Source organism: Nannospalax galili, unplaced genomic scaffold (genome assembly GCF_000622305.1).
Source record: "Nannospalax galili isolate Female #2095 unplaced genomic scaffold, S.galili_v1.0 scaffold1272, whole genome shotgun sequence".
Lineage (NCBI taxonomy): Eukaryota > Metazoa > Chordata > Mammalia > Rodentia > Spalacidae > Nannospalax > Nannospalax galili.
This window is the reverse complement of record NW_008332402.1, coordinates 1727999-1747121: the sequence shown is the minus strand read 5'-3', so window position 1 is coordinate 1747121 and position 19123 is coordinate 1727999. Positions and strand designations below refer to the sequence as shown.

The following is a 19123-nucleotide window of genomic DNA, read 5'->3' as shown; positions in this document are numbered from 1 at the left end:
CTTTGAGAGGGAACTGACACTGATTCTAACCACTCCAACAGCTATCAAAATACTTGAAAGCAAGTCCTAAATCCATCACTCTAGAGTCCAGCCTTGGCAGACAAAAGAAAAATGAGGAGGAACCCAGTAGAGGGATGCTTTTGGAAGCCCTTGCCAAGAAATTCCAATGGACTCTCATATGAACATTCGAAAATTGCCCTGTTCTGACTTTTTTCTAGTTCCCTGTCTAGAACTTGTACTGCTAATTACTCTTGCCTTTACTTCTCCTTCACATCTCCTGTTCACAATTCAAGGACTTTCTTTTTCCCTTAGAGACAAGAGTTATACAATTTGGGAGTCTTTTAGATTGACCCACTGAAGGGGTATTCCAGTTGCCTCACCGTGCATCCCCTGTTCAGCATGGAAGAAGCCAGAGCAATCTGCATCCTGCTCTTCAGAGGATGGTATGATAAGAACAGTAGGTAGGTATTGGCTAGGCAGTTAGGGTAAAAAGACCCCAAAGAAAAGTAGCCAGTTTTGTGGCTAAAAGTCAAAGTGTCCTTGGGCCTCTTAGCAACATACTCTGTTCCAAAGGCCCAAAATGTTGAAAGTATTTGGGAGTTTGTATCTAATCCTTAAAAGATTTTAGGGGGAATGTTAGAGTAGCCAAAAGCCCCATAAAAATAAATAAATCAATTAAAGAAGAAGAAAGAGTCCATGAAGTTATCAGAAAAAAGTGATGGGGAGATATGGGAGGAGTTGGAGAGGAAGGAATGGGCATGGATCTGATCAAAACACCTTATATGCATGCATGAAATTCTCAATAAATTATTTATTCAAAACAAAAAGGCAAGGGCCACCTCTGGGATTGTTTGGCCTCTGACTTATGCACAAATTATTAACAAAAGGACAGGATTTATTAATGCCCAAAGAGATAAATGCGAATATGAAGTTTTATTTCAAAAACTAGGAATTTTACTAAATTCTTACTTTTCTTTCTTTCTTTTTGGGGGTGTGTGCTGTACACATGTGTATGTGTGTGGGAGGGAGTGCGCATGTGCATATGTGTATGGATCAGGGGACAATCACAGCTCTCATTCGTCAGGTGTCATTCATCTCTCTCTCTCTCTCTCTCTCTCTCTCTCTCTCTCTCTCTTTCCTTTTTAAGACAGGGTCTCTTACTGGCATAGAACTTGCCAAGCAGGCTAGGCTGGCTGGCTAGTGAGCCCCAGGCATCTACTTGCTTTTGCCTCCCCAGAGATGGGATTACAAGTGAGTCCCACCAAACCCAGTGTGTGTGTGTGTGTGTGTGTGTGTGTGTGTGTGTGCACATGCGCGCGTGTTCATTCATTTGTTTTGGGGCAAGGTATTACTATGTAACTCTGGCTGGCCTGGCCCTAGCTATGTAAACCAGTCTAGCCTTGAACTCACGGAAATGCACCTGCCTCTACCTCCTGAGCACTGGGATTAAAGATGTGCATCTTCATGCGTGGCCAGCTTTTTTTCTTTTCTTTTTTTTTTTAAACATGGGTTCTGAGACTCAAACCCAGGTGAGAATGATTGAAAGGCAAGCACTCTACCAACTGAGCTATCTTTCCAGCCCATCAAACTGACTTCTTATTCAAAGTTTTTACCAAACTTTCAAGTATTTTTTATTTTCTGATAGTCAAAAAGCTTTAGTATGTGCAAATCAGTTTGCATCTTTTCTTAGATGGTGCTAAAATTTACTGCTTCATAGTGGAATAATTATATATGCTGGTGTATGATAGTGTGCTAATGCTGCTGATATGATTACTAATAAACCCTGGCACAAGCATCCTGCTGCTGAGAAACCTTGAGTACCCAAGGCCATTGGTCAGATGGGCCCTGCCAATCATGGTTCATGACAATGGAAATTGAAACCAGAGAGAGAGCAAGAGAGAGGGACAGCGCAGTAGGTATGATGGGGTGCGAATGCAGGTGAGGGAATTACTCTGTTCATTTTGTACCTTTTGTGTATAAAACTGAATTTGGAAAACAGTTGGAGCTCAATAAATAGTTGAATGAATGAATGAATGAGTGAAATACAACAGCTCCCTCTTATCCACGGTTCTGCTGAGATTTCACTTTCCAAAGTTTCAGTTACCTGTCGTCAACAAGAAGGGTAAGTGTAACACACATGATATTTTGTTTGAGAGAGAGAGAACTCTTAACTTTCGTACTAGTATATTGCTATAACTGTTCTATTTATTTACTATTGTTAACCTCTCTGTACCTAATTTATAACTTCACTTTGATCACAGATACGTAGACACAAGGAAAAACCAGACACAGACTTTGCTATTTTCTGTGGCCTCACTGCTCATCTGATGAGGCCCTGGGACACACAGCCCGCATATAAAGGGGCACTTGTGAAAGACTAAAAAGGGGGTTCAGAAAAGAATGGAAAGATCGGTAAGAGGTAGAGGGGTTCTAAAGATAGGGGTCATCAAACCCCAAGAAACCTTTACCTACTTCTGCCAAAAATCAAAGCCCTAACAACCAAAAATAAGCCCTTGCTTTTCATAGGACCCCTAGTATGGTACCTGTTGGGGAGAGTCGCCAGAGTGTGCAGTGGGTCCCTGAGATGTCCCCTGGTGATGCTGTTTCCTATGGGTTTTGGAGACATGGAGTGTTGGAAAGCCTCTTAATGGATTTTGGCTCTGTTTCAACAATCTTTTCCAAATGATTTCTATAGCGAAGCTTCTTATAAGTAGTGCAAGTGACTCATGTTCATTTCCTCTCTCTTTGGTTCCTGTGTCCTGTCCTTCTGATGCAGGTGCTGAAGGGCAGGGAATAGTTAACCAGATTCTGTGGGGGGCGAGGGGAGATGACCTTTCAATCACAATACTAGGCCTAATAATCAAGCACTTGCTGTTACATACAGGATCAACCTTCAGCTCTGGGAGAACCCAGGAAAGCTGAAAGTCAGGCAGGAAAAGCTTTCTAGTACGAAAAATGCTTGTAGGAAAAAATAAACAGGATGAAGATGGGATTATACAGGGTGTCAGGGCTAGGAGTGCAGCTTAGGGTAGGGCCCTTGCCTGGCTGGTGTGAGGTCTTGGGTTCCATCCCAGCAGCATGGAAGCTAAGCAGTCCTCTGAACCCAAAACAAAACAATGTACAAAATGCTGTGTGGTGGACACAAGGAATCTAAAGATGACAACCACGTGTCCCGGTTAGATGACTCCCCTGCCAATGCTTAAATGTGCTGCAGAGCAAGACATAGTGACTCTGCTGTCAGAACTGATCTAACAAATGAGCGCAACTTCTCCCCTGGTCCTCAGCCCTGGGCTGTGTCCTGGGCCTCCCTCCCTCTTGACTAACCGGGCTGTCAGTTACCTTTAGTCTCCTTTGTGTGCAGCACAGGAAGCCTCTGTAATGCTGTCCACGAATGCCCTCTACCCCAAAAGAGAAGGAAGAGTTTCTGGAAGCCAAACCAGGGAAGTGTGTGCATATATTTAGGGCAAGGGTAGGTTGATAGGGGTAGGACAGTCATGGCAGAAAGGAACTGGTCTCCTAATGCAGGCTTTAAACAGTGACTGTCGCCACCTGACTTCGAATCCAAGATCAAATGTGATGGGCCATGCATATATGCTCTTGCTTCCCCCATTTCTCCTGCTGTGGACATGAGCCCTACAAGCATATGGTGAACCACAGGAAACCAGGACACGCTTGATTCCAGCTGCTACCCGGTATTTAGAAACAAGGAAGTAAATCAACCCACAGCACAAGTGCGGGATGATTTGTGTGGACAAAACATACACGGGGGTGGAGTTAATAAGAGAATTATTAGGAAGTAAGACAAAGGTCCCTTCAGAAAGAACACCATAGCCCTCGCACTTTGACCAAGAGAAAACACCACTATTAAATCATTTGTCGTCATAAAGAATAACAGAAACCACATGCAGAAATAATCTCTTTGGGAACGTTTTTCTCTCTTGGGCTAATATGGATATTCTCCAGCTTAAAGGAAATGCATCTATCTCCCCAGTCTGCCTGTGACTAGCTTCCAAAGTGCACAAGCAGGGAGAAGGCCCTACACAGCCTCCTGTAGAGCCCCTGCTGAGGGTGACTCAGCCACTTGGCAGAGGGCAGGCTACACTGCAGTGAGGATTCCCTTCTCAAGTCATGTCTGTGATGCCAGCATGTACCCAGATGGGCATGGGGTCCACGGGGTTTAATTATACATGCGAATCTTCCCCTTCTTTTGACATAAGTTAAAGGTGGAAGGTTAATGTGGTGATAAGAGGGAAAATCACTGCAGAATGGGAATGTTCTAGTCTCAATGAAGAAAATGAGGGTTCTCACCAGATCATCTCTGCAGGAACACGCAGGGAACGAGGCTGGGAGGAGGGTAAGGAAGACGCCAGGTACCTGATCGACTGGAACAGCACAAGGTCCCTGCTTCCCCCTGGCAGGGACACATGTCCCTGAGAGAGCCTCAACAGTGTTTGGTTACTCAAATCTGTGCGTCTACACTGCAGCCGGAGCCCTGGGATAATTAAGGCCTGTTTAGCGCTGTCACCATCAGGCGTTTGCCAATGGCTTGTTTGTAAACTACTGATGCTGTAGTGTGTTGGCCCTAAGATGATGTCTGTAGAAATCTGTCCCTGAAGCAGAAAATAGCGTGCAAGACGGTGCATTACCCCAACTTGCAAGTACATTTCCTAACTCTTTTATTACATATCCTCAGAAAAATCTAGACTCTTCCCACTATCACCCCAATCCTTACTGTACAACCCTATTCCAGTTCCCCAGTATCCAGACTCCAGCCTGCTCCAGTCCAGAGACAGCCAAGCAGAAAGGGCATCTAGAATGGAGGCGTAGCCTATGAAATTCCTTGCAGAGTTCTTGCCTGGTTTCTGGGAACACCAGCCAATACAAATTTCCATGGCTCTATTAACATATGTGGCTATGCAAGAGGAAAATGATAACAAAACAAGAGCCCTTTTGAGTCTGGACTTTCTGAATCCAGGCCTCAGTGTGGGAGGCGGGAGGAAGCTGGTTAAGAAAGCATAAAGGGTGGCCCAAAGGGAGAGGGCTAAAAGGGGAAAAAGGAGGTGCAGAGGTGCAGGGGGGGGACTTGAGCTTGATGGGGTGGGGTGCAGCAGGCATCAACAGTCATTTAGGTATGGGAGTCCAAGAATTTGTAAAGAGTGTGGAATTATAAAATAACAGAAGGGTGCCTCATGCCAGAGACTGAATGAGACAGGCTGTTAGAAGCCAGGCTCTCCCTGACTCTTTTCAGCTGGGAGGGACCAGGCTTCCAGAGCTGTGGACAGAGATTTCTCCCTCTGTCCTGCTTAAATGGACAGGATAATAACAGCACTGTATGCTCTCTGAGCTTAACAAGATCTCTAGACCTTCAAGAAATGATAGTATAGAAACACAGGTTTTTATCTTATTAAAGTGATCTAGTCCTTATTTATGCAAAATACAAATTTGACATGTAGGTATCTCCAATTCTCTTAAGTTTACAGGCGCTTTTTTAAAAAAGTATAATTCCTAATTTAGATTCAGCTTCTCTTGCCAGTTTATGGATTGGGATGTGTGTGCGTACATATACATATAAAGAGAGAGGAGGCTGAAAGAGAGAGAACACTGCTCAGAAAGTTAGCATGGCTGTGAGGAAAGTGACTCGGGCACTAGTTCCAAGCCCACTGTTGTTTGCATTCATTATACATAACTTGGAAAGTTGGCATGCAAAGATCCTTGGTTACCACCTCAAGTTCAGAATGTTAAAACAAATACAGAAATTATATCAACTCAATTGGTCAGGTATAATTCACTACTTAGGTTTCACAGGTTTAAGATCCCTGAAAATTAAATGATGATGTGCTAATAAAAGATGGGCTTTCCTTTTCATGTTCAACAGGTCTGCATTTAGTTTTTAGAATTATAGAAAATATAATGGTGCTCATAAGCAACAGAAGAAACAGGAAATTGGACTATATAAAATTTCAAAACTTTGGTGTTGCAAGTAATTCCATCAAGAATGTGAAAAAAGAAAACAGCAAAATGAGAAAAACATTGCAAATCGTCTATCTGATGGCCAGAATATAAGAAACTTCCACACATCCAGATTAAAAAGAAAAGTAACCCAACTCTAAAAAGTAGCAAAGAACCTGAATAACACTTCTCCAAAGATTATGACAGTAATCAATAAGCTCATGGAAATATGTTAAGTATTATTAGCCACTAGGGAAACGCAGATCTAAAACAGTGAAATGACCAGGTCGTGCCATTATGATGGTAATAGTAAAAAAGAGGGATGGTAACAAGTTTTCACAAAGGAGCGGAGAAACTGAAATACCAGAGGGGATAAAATGGTGTGGCTGCCTTGGAGAACCACTCGGCGGGTCTTCAAAATGTTAAGCGGAGTTCCCATTTGACCCACCAATTCCATTCATAGGTGTATGCCCAAGAGAATTACAAATGTAAATCCATACAAAACCTGTACAAGAACGTAACAGTAAAGACAGGAACGCAAGCCATGTCTTCATTAAAGGAAAAATAAAATACAGTATATCTACACAATGGAATAGTATTCAGCCATAAAAAGAATAAAGAATTGGTATATGGGAGGCAGCAAGATAGTTTAGTGGGTAAAGGTGCCTGCCACCAAGCCTGACAACCAGAGTTCAATTCCTGGGACCTTCATGGTGGAAGGAAAGAAGCAACTCCCACAAGTTGTCCTCTGACCTCCACACACATCATGTATACACCTCCAAAAAAGTAAATAAATAAAATGTAATTTTAAGAAATAAGTGTTACAACATTGATGAAGCTTGAAAATGTTGAGAAAGCAGAAACTAAAAAACCATGTATCATGGGGACAGAGATGGCTCAGTGGTTAAGAGCACTGACAACCACATACCATACGATTTTATTTACATAAAGTGCCCAGAGTAGGCAAATCTACTCAAACAGACAACAGATTAGTGGTTTCCTAGGTTGAGGGAGTGAGAATAGGAAGAAGGAGTTACTGCTAATGTGTGTGGAGTCTCTTTTGGGGACAATGAAAGCATTCTGGGATCAGATGTGTTAATAGTCACATAACTGTGACTACATTGAAAATTACTGGCAATTTTAAATGAACAAATTTTATGGTATGTGAAATTATATTTATTATTTTTATTTTATGTGTATGAGTATATTGCCTGCATGTACATAAGTGCACCCGTGTGGTACAATCAATGCCCGCAGAGGTCAGAAGAGGGCATTGGATTCCCCTGGAACTGGAGTTATAGACAGTTGTTAATCGCCACATGGGTGCTGGGAATCTGGGTCTGACTTCTCAACATTTTCAAGTTTCATGGAGGGGGAGCACTTGTGTGGTGTCACTCTACCTTTTCTTTTGGACAGGGTCCCTCATTGGCAGGAAACTGGCCAAGTAGGCTAGGCTGGGTGGCCAGTGAGCCCCAGGGATCTGCCTGTCTTTGCCTCGCGCTGGGATTATAAGTGCACACCGGCACAGCACATAAAATAAAAAATAGATACAAGCCTCTAAAAAGTTGTTTTAGGAAAAGACTGCTGAGCAAGCTAAGGGAGCACGACAGACAGCAGCGCTCCTCCGTGGTCTCCGCTCCAGCTTCTGCTCTGTAGTTCTCCTCAGTGATAGACTGGATGAGATAAAGCCTTTCCTCCACAAGTTGCTTCTGGTCATGGTGTTTACCACAGTAAAAGAAAAGTGTCTAGTACAATCATGGACTGGACTCCCCAGTTCTGCTTTATCAGCTGACTATGGCACGTGTTGTTATCGTGAAGGGTAGCTGGCTTTAAAGGCACACTGCTCTAAAAGTATGTTACATGTAAATACAGTGTACTCGTGTAGGAAATGCTCAAAAAATAAATAAAAAAGACTGGAAACAGCATGTTGCAATTCTCCAAAGGAGAAATAGCAAACAGGGGAGCAGAGAACAGTTTTCACTCTGGAAAATAACTTAGCTAAAATCTCTTATTTAGCTCAAATTCTTCAGAACAGAAAAGCCTGCAACGCGATGTGTGATGGATGATGTTGGGGGTGGAGGCAAAGAGACTTTCTCCAAAACCTTGCCCAGGAATAATCCTGAAATTTCACAGCTCAGAATGTGAAGAAAGCAGTGTTACCTGAGGTTCACCAAGAGCGCTGTCTTGATTTAGTGGATACACGCACCACTCTAAGCCAAAAGTTTCCAGGTACCATCATTTCACAATAAAATAAAAGGACTTGCTACTGACAAAAGATGGTTCTTTCTCTGAAGGAAAAGAGAGTCAACAGAGTTGTGTTCTCCATCCGTTCCAACCTAACGCAGTCCTTTGAATGGATAAAACTCCTTTCTGTGGCCAGTTCCTCAGCACACTGCTCGGAAAGCTTTAGCTGTCAGGATCACTTGGAAGGCTTGTCAAAACACAGGCTGCGGGGGCCCTCACCCTCAGAGTTCCAGCTTAGTCCAGAGAGTAGGCCTCGAGAATGCAAAGTCTCTAATGCGTCCTTCTCCCCCACCCCTGGGCACTTCTCTGGTTGAAGGACAGAGAAGCTGTGCCTTAGCAGCTTTGAGAGCTGGGACTCCCAGGCCACATCCCAGGCTGGGCAGGCTTCCATGGAGACTGTACCAGAGACAAAAGGAAAGCCCCCAAAGGCCTAAACACATTTACACTCAGTATTGAAAACACAGTCATCACCATAGCCTGTTCCTCGAAGTTTGGTAGTTCTTGTGCATCTTCCTATTTCCTGTCCTTTCCAGGGCTGGCCACCTAGAGACTCATTTCTGGGCATTTTTCTGCCTCCCAGCAATACTATGGGGCTATGGGATGGAAGTTTGCCAAGAGGCCCTCAACCTCTAGACACAGGAGAAATGTCCACTGGTGGGTCCCAATTTGAGCTGAGGCAATCAGCCAGAATTTGGAGCTGGGTTTAAGAAAGCTCTGTTTGGCTACTCTTCAAGAGGTAACCTCAGAAACTGTCCACAATGACTGCTTCCCACTTGAGGACTGAGTAACAAAGTCCATCTGAATGCCTAGAGAGAAGCAGGGAGGAGGGGGCGCACAAGGGCCTCTGGGTACCAGGATGTCTTGTAGTCTGGTTTCTGTGGAGGACTGGGTCCCTGCTTCATCCCGGCTCAGATCCCTAAGCCAGTCCCAAACCTGCATCTTTGGTTGCCTTCTCTTTTCTCGCCCAAACTACCCAAAGAGGGTTTCTACTATTTATGACCAAAGGACCCCTAAGTAAACCTGTTCAGAAAGTCAATCCTTGGGTCCCTCTCCACTTAAGCACACTTCAGAGATTAAATTTACTTTGAAATTCCACCTCTCTCAGGTTTATGTGGGTCTTAGTTTATTCCCCATTGTTCAAAAGAAAAATCAGAAGCTGTGTAGCTTATAAGGAGGTTTATTTAGCTGATCTGGATCTTCAAGGGCAGATGCCAGTGGTCTGGTTCTGGTGAGGACTTCAAGGCAACTGGCATCGGGGCAGGAGTGGGGACACGGGACATGGCAAGATAGGATGCCAGACAGAGACAGGGCTAGGCTTACTCTTGTAAAGTAACTCTCCTGACAACTAATCACTGTGCCCTGAGAACTACAGGGAGCCCTCCAAAGGCATGCTCCCAATGACTATTTCTTGCTAGGCTCTACCGATTCAAGGCTCCTTCACCTCACAGAGGACCATGCTCCCAACACAGAAACCTCTGGGGAGGCATACACCATGGTGAAGTTACGGTGTCCTGCTTCTAAACATTCCAGGACGGAAGCCTGATCTTATATAGGGTTTGCCCTGAACACCATACACCACTAACACATTTCAAAGTCAGGGTTCTCTTGGATTAACACTCCTTTCCAGAACTAAGCAGAGATAAATGAACACAAGCCAGAAATGAATACAAATCCATTTGGTAAGCACAGAAATAAGAAAACCAACAAACTTACACCAAATTACAGTCTAATATGAAGTTTTATTTCCCTTGTAAGAGAAATTTAAATTTTTACTTTTTCATTAAAGTTTCTGAGTAACTCCAGCTTTTCAGCTATTTGTTTTCTGAACTTCTTATTTTTTAAAAAATGTAATTCAATTTTTAAATTTTAACTTATATGTAAAAACACAAAAATACACATATTGGGTACCATGTGATGTTTTGAACATGAATACAATATGTAATATATAATGTTTAAATATTTTAACACTGATTTGGGGGAGAAGGTATGAAATTGGTTCTTCCCTTTACCATGTGGGTTCTTGGAATGGAAGAATGGTTCTGGTCCTCCAGATTGGCAGCAAGTCCCTTTACCAGCTGAGCCATCACACTGGTCCCCTGATATATAATGTTTAAACCAAATGAAACACATTTATCTCAAGGGTAGAGAAAAGGCTCAGCAGTTAAAAGCTCTTGCTGCTTTTGCAGAGGGCCTGGGTTTGGTTCCCAGCACCCACATTCCATAGCTCACAACCACCCATAACTTCAGGGGATCTGTTGTTCTTCTGGCTTCTGCAGGCAACACGCACACACACACACACACACACACACACACACACACAAATAAAAATAAATCTTCAAAAACATATTTATCTCCTGGAGGACTATTTTTTCTGGTGAATGTTTTCTAAATCCTTTCCTCTACCTTTCTGAGATGTTCAGAATGTCACTGTCATCAGCAGTCTCCTATCATGCCAGAGACTTCTTGCTTCTGTGTAACTGTAAATTAGCAGCCGTCAAGCCATCAAGTCACCTTTCCCTGTCCCTTAGTTCCCCACCTTACCCTTTCCATCCTCTAGTAAACAACTTTTCTCAACTTCTATGAAGAGAGAGAGAGAGAGAGAGAGAGAGAGAGAGGGGAGAGAAAGAGAGCGAGAGAGAGAGAGAGAGAGAGAGAGAGAGAGAGAGAGAATGAATATGCACACATAAGCTCTGTGCATACAACTGTGAAAGCCAGAAATCGATATCAGGTGTCTTCCTCTGTCACAATCCACCTTAGTTTTTGAGATAAGATCTCTCACTGAACCTGGAATTCAATGACTGGCTAGAGTGGCTGGCTAGTATCAGGATCCTCCTGTCTCTGCCTCCCAGAGTGGATTAGAGATGTGCACACTTCTTGCCTTGTTTTTTACATGGGTGCTGGGGATATGAGTTCAGGTCCTCATGCTTGCATAGCAAGCACTTTTATCCAATAAACCATCTCCCCAGACTGGAATACTTATTCTTTTTTAAGATTTATTTTTATTTTTAACTATGTGTGTGTGTTGGAGGGGGGTATACACATTTGAGTGCAGGTGGCCAAGAAGGCCAGGGGATACTAGACCTCCCTGGAGCTACAATTACAGGCAGTTGTGAGCCACGTGAGTTGTGGGTGCTGGGAACTGAACTAGGGTCCTTTTCAAGAGCAGTGTGTGCTCTTAACCACTGAGCCATCTCTCCTCCCTTGGAATTCTTATTCTTAAATGGCATTCTGTGGCTGGAGAGATGGCTCAGTGGTTAAGAGCTCTTGCAGAGGACCTGGGTTCAATTCCCAGCACCCACAAGGCAACTACGAACCATCCTTAACTCCAGTTCCAGGGGAATCCGAAGCCCTCTTCTGACCTCTGCAGCACTGCACAACATGGGTGCACTCACATACATGCAGGCAATACACTCATACACATAAAATAAAAATAAAATATTCTTTAAAATGGCATTCTGAGCTGCTCCTTCCTGGTTTGTCCAACTGTGCATGATACATTTTACACTTGCATTCCCATGTCAACATGTGAGTCCCCAAAGAGGGAAGAGAGCCTTTGTTCGTCTCTTTGCATCTACCTACTTTTCTTAAAGCACAGCAGTGAGTAAAATGTTGTGTCATTTCCAGCGTTACATCTCATCTGCAATAACACATTTATCACATAAACCTTAAGGTGCCCTAATGTTACCAATCAGAGAAGGTACCTTTACTAGTTCACACTGTCAAACATGTGCTGAACTTTTAGATTTGGTCCTTTTTAAATGAAGGCTTCTGGGAATTGTATTTGGCAACTACAGGCTTAGCAGCAAAGTTTGATGATTTTGGCTGCTGTGTGTCATATAACAAGTCATGACAGACATCCAGTGGTTTCCTCAGAGTGGGATGCTTTCTTTATGGTAAACTATTTACTGGGCCTAGCTGTCGGGAATTCAACTTCTCAATTAAACAACTAGAAATGGAATTCAAATCACAGTACAAAAGAAAACTCAGATTTTCCCAAACACACAGATAATGAAAAGTTTAGCCTAGACACTTAACTCATCTGACTTTCCCTCACAGAACATAAGTGTCCATTTGGAAAGCTCTGCCCCTGCAGAAGTTTCTCTATATAAGAAGGTCTCATGTGATACATGGCTAGGCCATGTTCCAAGCATTCATCCTTATGGAATGAACACAGGTAAATTTCAGTCTGGAAACAAGGCAGTTCAAATTGTCGACTAGTTTCTTCTTATTAATTCAGTGAAAAGTTTGAAAGGGTTTAAACCACATGTCACAGATTCCAATCTCCAGAAAATTAGTAAGAAAAAAAAGGAAAAGTATGTCCCATGTATATTTTAAAAATATTTATTATTTTTATTTTATCTGTATGAGTGTATTGCCTGCATGTAAGTACACCAGTGTCATGCAATGCCTGCAGAGGTCAGAAGGCAGCATCGGATCCCTTGAAACTGGAGTTATGGACAGTTGTGAGCTGCCATGTGGGTGCTGGGAATTGAACCCAGCATTGAACCATGCATTCTTATCACTCTAATATTGTAAGTGCCCATTTCTGAGGGTTCACTCTACATGGTACCAGTTATCTTCAGTCAATGGGGTTCCCGAAATATTAAATAATACATTCCAGAAATAAACCATTTATAGGCTTAAACAACTTTTATTGTAATCTTTATAACTATTGTACCTGTTATTGCTAATCTCTTACTGTATCTAATTTACAAATTAAGTATTATCATAACTAGAATGTATGAGAAGAAAAGTCTACACAGGGTTCAGTATCGTCTGAGCTTTCAGACCTCCATTAGAGTTCTTTGAATGAAGATTTCCCATGGGCTAAGAAGGGACCACTACATTCCCCCCACCTGCCCCCCCCCACGCTGTTCCCCGGTTTTTCTGACCAAAGGATTTTTCACAGAGTGACAGAAGACTGTAAATGAGAATCTGCAAGGCTGGGAAGCCACAGGGACCCTTTCCACAGGAAGGCCTACAACATGGTTCTAGCATATCAACCTTCCTGACCAACTGCACATAGGCTTTGGGAAATGAATTCTTCCTCTCCCCTACTGGAGTCCTTTACTTGGGTATCTTTAAGGGCATGAACATTCAAACTGTGAAAATTACAGCTTGAATACAGAGAACTTGGGGATTTTTTCCAGCATCTTCCTTCTTGCAAAAGCATTAATCTGTTAGTGAACAGAAACTTCAATATCCACTTCTTTTGTTTTGATTTATGACAGGCTCTCACGATGTAACCCAGGCTGGCCTCAAAGTCATAATCCTTCTGTTGCAAACTCCAGAGTACTAGAATTACAAGCATGTTCCACTACACACAGCTTAGTATCCACTTTACTCCTAAGAACGCCTGAGTCCTTTTTATCTCATGGCTTTGGAATGAAAAGACATTTGTTTTTAGCCCACTCATCTAACTTAGGACTCAGGAAAAACTTTGTTCACCTGACCACAGTGTTGAAGCACTATGAATAAATTCCCCATGAAAATCACACAAATGTATTCTACTGCTTATTTTCCATACATTTAGCAGGCTCGGGTTACAGTTAGAGTAATAAAGAATTATTCGTTAATCTTAAGCATATGCTACTTACTGCAATATTTTATCATCCCATTAGGAAATTCTCTATCCTTAAAAACCTCTTTTTGTGCCAGGCATGGTGGCACAGGCATTTAATCCCAGCACTCAGGTGGCAGAGACAGGTAGATCTCTGTAAGATCGAGGCCAGCCTTATCTACATAGCAAGTTCTAGACCAGCTGGGACTACAAGGAGACCCTGTCTCAAAAAGACTGAAAAAAAAAATCTCTTATTGTTGGGCTGAAGAGATGATTCATTGGTTAAGAGCGCTGGCTGTTCAATTCCGGGGGGTTCAATTCCCAACATCCACATGGCACCTAACAACCATCTGTAACTCCAATTCCAGAGAATCAGATACCTTCTTCTGGATGCCATGCGTTTGCAAGGATGTGGTTCACTTACTTATATTCATGCAGGCAAAACAGTCATACACGTGAAATATAAAAATAAGTCATTTTTTTAAATCTCTTGTAATTACTTCAAGGGCTACCTCAACTGCTTGTGAAGTTAAGAAAAATAGTACTAACAAGCTCAGAGAACATAATATAAAGCATTTCTGATGAGCCACAGCAAATTCAGGGCAGAGGTTTGGATAGGTATGACTTTGACCTAAGTCTCATGTATGTAGTATGCTGGGGAGTTTCTTCAAGGGGAAAAAAGAAAAGAAAAGAAAATAGTTGTTAATCTTCAAAGAAGTTTTTGTCTCCACATTACAAAGCAAGGGTGATTGCCCTTCAAAAAGAGGACCAGGCTGTCCATTCAGCTATTGTTGCCCCCCAGCTCATATACTCAATAAAAGTTGGCGAACACACTTAGGAAGAGCCATTACTGCCTACAAATATCGTTAAATGGTCATAGCTGCATTTCTTCCTCCAAGGTCTCATTGTTATCTAGGAAATGATTTCATATTTCAGTCTCCCAAATCATATCAACCACAAGGATTGAGAAAATATTTTCCTTAAAGAACTCCTGTTCTGAAATCTCTTTTTTTTTTTTTTTTTTTCCAAAATATCTTTTAGTACGGTCCCAGCCTCCTCAGCTCACCATCCCAGCTGCACAGCAGACTCTGAAGAGTAACATTACCCAGCAGAATCTACCATCGGGGAGGGGATACGTGTCACTGGCAGAGGAGAGTTTAAATCATTGTACAGTGAGAGCTACGTTCTGGAGGAAGAAGAAACACCCTGGGTGACCTCTTTGAATTAATTAAACAACAACAACAAAGGAAGGATTACATCACTGGGATATTTTGACACTGGGGCAGGGGAAGCACAAACACACCAAATTGTGTGTGTTAAAATTACTGTTTAAACTTTCCAGCCTTGAGAACCAGTAGGGTCCTGCTAAACCTCCATCAGTGTAGGAAACACTACATCACCACTATAAAGTTTAGGCAAATGGAGAGTTATAAGAGTGCAATGATTTCATCATGCTTTATCACCAGCAAATCACGTTCCCTTCAAATTTCAGTCTGCTTTGAGTTAACATCAAAGAGAATTCTGAACCCCACCAACTGGCAGATAAAGGAATTTCAACTGTTCTGATACCATGACTCTAAGTAAATCACTATTAACTTCGTACTTTCCAACCTACTAGTCAACCAGAAACGTGGTCAGAATTGCTGATGAAATTAGATCATAACATGCCATGCTTTCATCCCCCAAGCACAGCAAGTTCCAAACTGTAAACAGCTTTGATTCATATTAGCATTTCAAATATAGTTTCTAAAAATTAACTTCAGGAGGCAGTGAGCTGATGGTATATGACTTAACAAATATTATTACTGATAGAACGTTTCCTTCCATGCTCTGAAAGTCACACCCTGCCATTGAAGACACTATATTTTCCACCTGTTGCAGAAAACTGCTACCCAAAATCCAAAATGTAAGAGTTTCAAGTTATAATCCATTTCTCTTATATCTAATAAGCTGGGATTACATTTACAGACTAGTGAAGAATTAACCATTCATCTTAAGAATAGGTTAATTATTATAATATTCCATTAGGAAATTCTCTATTCTTTTTTTAAAAAATATTTTACTTGTTATTTTATTTTATGTGTATGCGTGTATTGCTTGCATGTAGGTAAGTGCACCTGTGTCGTGCAGTGCCTGAGGAGGACAGAAGAAGCTGTCGGATCCCTTGGAACTGGAGTTACCGGCGGTTGTTAGCTGCTATGTGGGTGCTGGGATTCGAACCTGCGTCTTCCGCAAGAACAGCCAGTGTTCTTAACTGCTGAGCCATCTCTCCAGCCCTGGAAAGCCTCTATTCTTAAAACCTCTTACTGCTACTCTGTTGGTAATTACTTCAAGTACCAACTCAATTACTTATGAAGCCAAGGAAAAAAAAAATTTTTTTTTTTTTTTTTTTTTTTTTGGTTTTTTTGAGACAGGGTCTCCCTGTAGCCCCAGCTGGCCTGGATTAGCTATGAAGACCGGGCTTGCCTCCACCTCACAGAGATCCACCTGCTTCTGCCTCCTGAATGCTGGGATTAAAGGCGTGTGCCACCACTCCCGGCCCAAGGAAAATATCTTTAATGGCCCTTAAGGAATATAGTATTAAATACACAGAAGACGCAGGGTCCTCTCATAAGGAGGAAGGTATTTTGATCAATTAGCAGAAGTGCTGGGAATGATTAGAATTCATTTAAAGCAATGGCCTAGATCATTCCAGACGCAGGTAGTCGTTTAACCACTTGCACTAATATTCGGGAAAAGAAGGCTGTATCTAAGCGGACAAAACCGTTAGAAAGGAACAAACTCATGCACCCAACCCAGGAACTGAAGCCAAGCAACCTAACGGTTTCTTAAAGTCGGCTCAATAACGCGCTGACGTCATCAGGTTCATTGTAAACCATGCAGTTAACGGTCGAGTCCCGTCGTCTTGCACATGAAATTATCAGAATGAGGACATTTCAGAATAAATCGGGTACCTGAGAGTTTCATGAGCAGTTCCGAGGCGGCCTGGATGGACATGTCTCGCCTTAGCACATTCCCCTTCCCTTCCGGGGACTTTAGCGGATCCTCGCAGATGGTAGGTGTCGCCACTTCTGGTTCCGGGCTGAACACGTAGCTGGACCGAGGCAAGGCCTCCTCTTCCTTGGGCTCCTCCTTCACTTTAAAATTAAGATTCATAGGCTCCTTCTGGTTTGCAGCTGTCAATAAAAAAGAAAGGAAAAAGGGAAACAAGAATTATATATTACTATAATTATATTAAGCCACTCCCCCTCTGAACTGCCTCATAATGAGTGTGGAAGACAAAATCACCTTGTGCTTAACAGTCAGGGGGGCCACAATCTGACCAAAATAGGCTAGCCCTGAGCACATCCCTGTGTTTTTATATAACGAGACTTGGACTCAGTTGGGTGTGGGTTTGCATACAATGAACTTTGAGACAGTCTCTCTGTAGCCCCAGCTGTCCTGGAACTCATTATGTAGACCAGGCTGGCCTTGAACTCACAGAGATCTGCCTGCCTCTGCCTCCCAAGTGCTGGGATTAAAGTCGTGCACCACCACGCCTGGTGAACCTAAGTATTTTAAGAAGTGCCGTCTCTACAAAGTATTGGAGCATTTTCTCCTTCCTTTACCTAAATGTCTTCCTGATATATGTTGTCACCTCCCTGACCTATTAGCATACTCTCCAGCTAATTCTATTATAAAATAATGGCTCAGCCAATTATTCTGCCATCAAATACTGAATGAAGTCATAAAGTCATGTGTTAAAGGCAATACCCAAAGCCAATCTGCGAATGAGGAAGGCTGGAGATCAAGACTTGAGATCCACCTTGCGCCACCATGTTCCTCTGGTGACCTGTGGACTTGTACTGACCCACACACAGTGCATCATGTACTCGGCACCGGGTTTTTGGTCACTGAGACTAAATCTATATCTGCAGCCCATGTTCTTCACATCCAAAATGGGCTTTAAGAAAAAAACAATATTTTGGAACAATTTTAGATTTATAGAGAAGTTGCAAAGATGGTTTAAGAGTTTCCACACAGACTTCACCCAGCATTCCCCAAGGTTAGTATTTTAACTAATCACCATATATATGTCAGAACTAAGAAATTCATGTGGCTATGAACTAAACTCCATATTTTATTCAGATTTCATCTGTGTCTCCACTAATACCCTTCTTCCATTTTTAGCATGGGCAGTTGTTATGGAGAGAGTGGTCAGGATGGATTTTGTGGCCTAGCTACTGTGTGCCAGGCCATTCCCTTGGGTACACCACACAGGAAGAGCCACAAGAGAGAGACAGCTCCCCCTAGGTCCCCCCCACACTTTCATTGTCACAGCCCCCCCCATCAAAGACCCCTGTGGTGGCTTGAATGGCCATTCAATGTGTATGTCTTTTTGAGAATTCTCTTTTGAGAATTCTTTTTTTTTTTTTAAAGTTCATTTTTGGTTTTTATGTATGTTTTACTTGCATTTATGTATGTGCACCACATGTGTGCCTGGTACCCTCAGAGGCCAGAAAAGGGAGTCACTGATGGTTGTGGGTGCTGGGAACCAAACTCCTTTGCAAGAGCAGCAAACACTCTCAACCACTGAGCCATCTCCCTGGCCCAAGCAGAACTTTTAATAACTCTTCTTAGAGTGAGCCTATCCATTCCATCTTAATAAGCAAACACAAGGAAGTAAGTCCTGAAGCAAGCATCTTATGCCCTGGTCTAATACACACATGTAGTACTTTTTTCTATCTCATGCCCCTCCAAGGATGCATGTTCTATTATTGCCAGCATTTTTGCAAACTGGGCCCCAAAGAACTATAAGAACATCTACAAGTCTCACCACTACAACTATGCAGGGCTGGGAGTAGAACCATGCATCCCTGACTTCCATACCACATCACCACATAATGGCTGCAGTGTTGTAGCAAAACCCAGGCTTCAAGTCCTTGCTCAGATACCACCTGCTCAGTGAGGTCTACCCTGAGCATTCTATTTGAAACTGTGACCTTTACCTGATTGTACCCCCAATCTTTCTTACCTTGCTCTAACCATTTTGTTTCCCCAAATGTTAACACTTGCCATCTAACAACATACTGTTATGAACTCTCCAAATTCATATGTTGAACCTCCAACCTTCCAATGTGACTGTGTTTACAAAGGAAGGTAACGAAGGCTTAAATGAAGCATGAGAGTAAAGTTGTGATGCAACGAAGTGGTTCTTTCTAAGAATCATCTCTTTTTCATCTTACAAAGAGAGATACTAGGAATATAGCTACACAGGAAAGACCACATGGGGACAGAGAGAGGAGGCCATTGAAAAACTGGGCAGAGAGGTCTCAGGACAATTCCATCTTGGGTTCTAGCCTGCAAAGCTGTAAGAAATGCATTTCTGTT

The 19123-nt window shown here is 42.5% G+C and overlaps 1 protein-coding gene across 7 annotated transcripts in view; it reads right to left on the bottom strand.

The window, feature by feature from the left end:
• The window catches only part of Znf827 (zinc finger protein 827), a 190043-nt gene that overhangs the window by 101619 nt on the left and 69301 nt on the right, over positions 1-19123 (bottom strand). For all 7 annotated transcript variants that reach the window (XM_017796736.2, XM_008827476.2, XM_008827475.2 and 4 more), the window contains exon 5: positions 16708-16929. In XM_017796736.2, coding sequence (XP_017652225.1) covers positions 16708-16929 — 222 coding nt within the window. The remainder of the gene's footprint in view (positions 1-16707; positions 16930-19123) is intronic.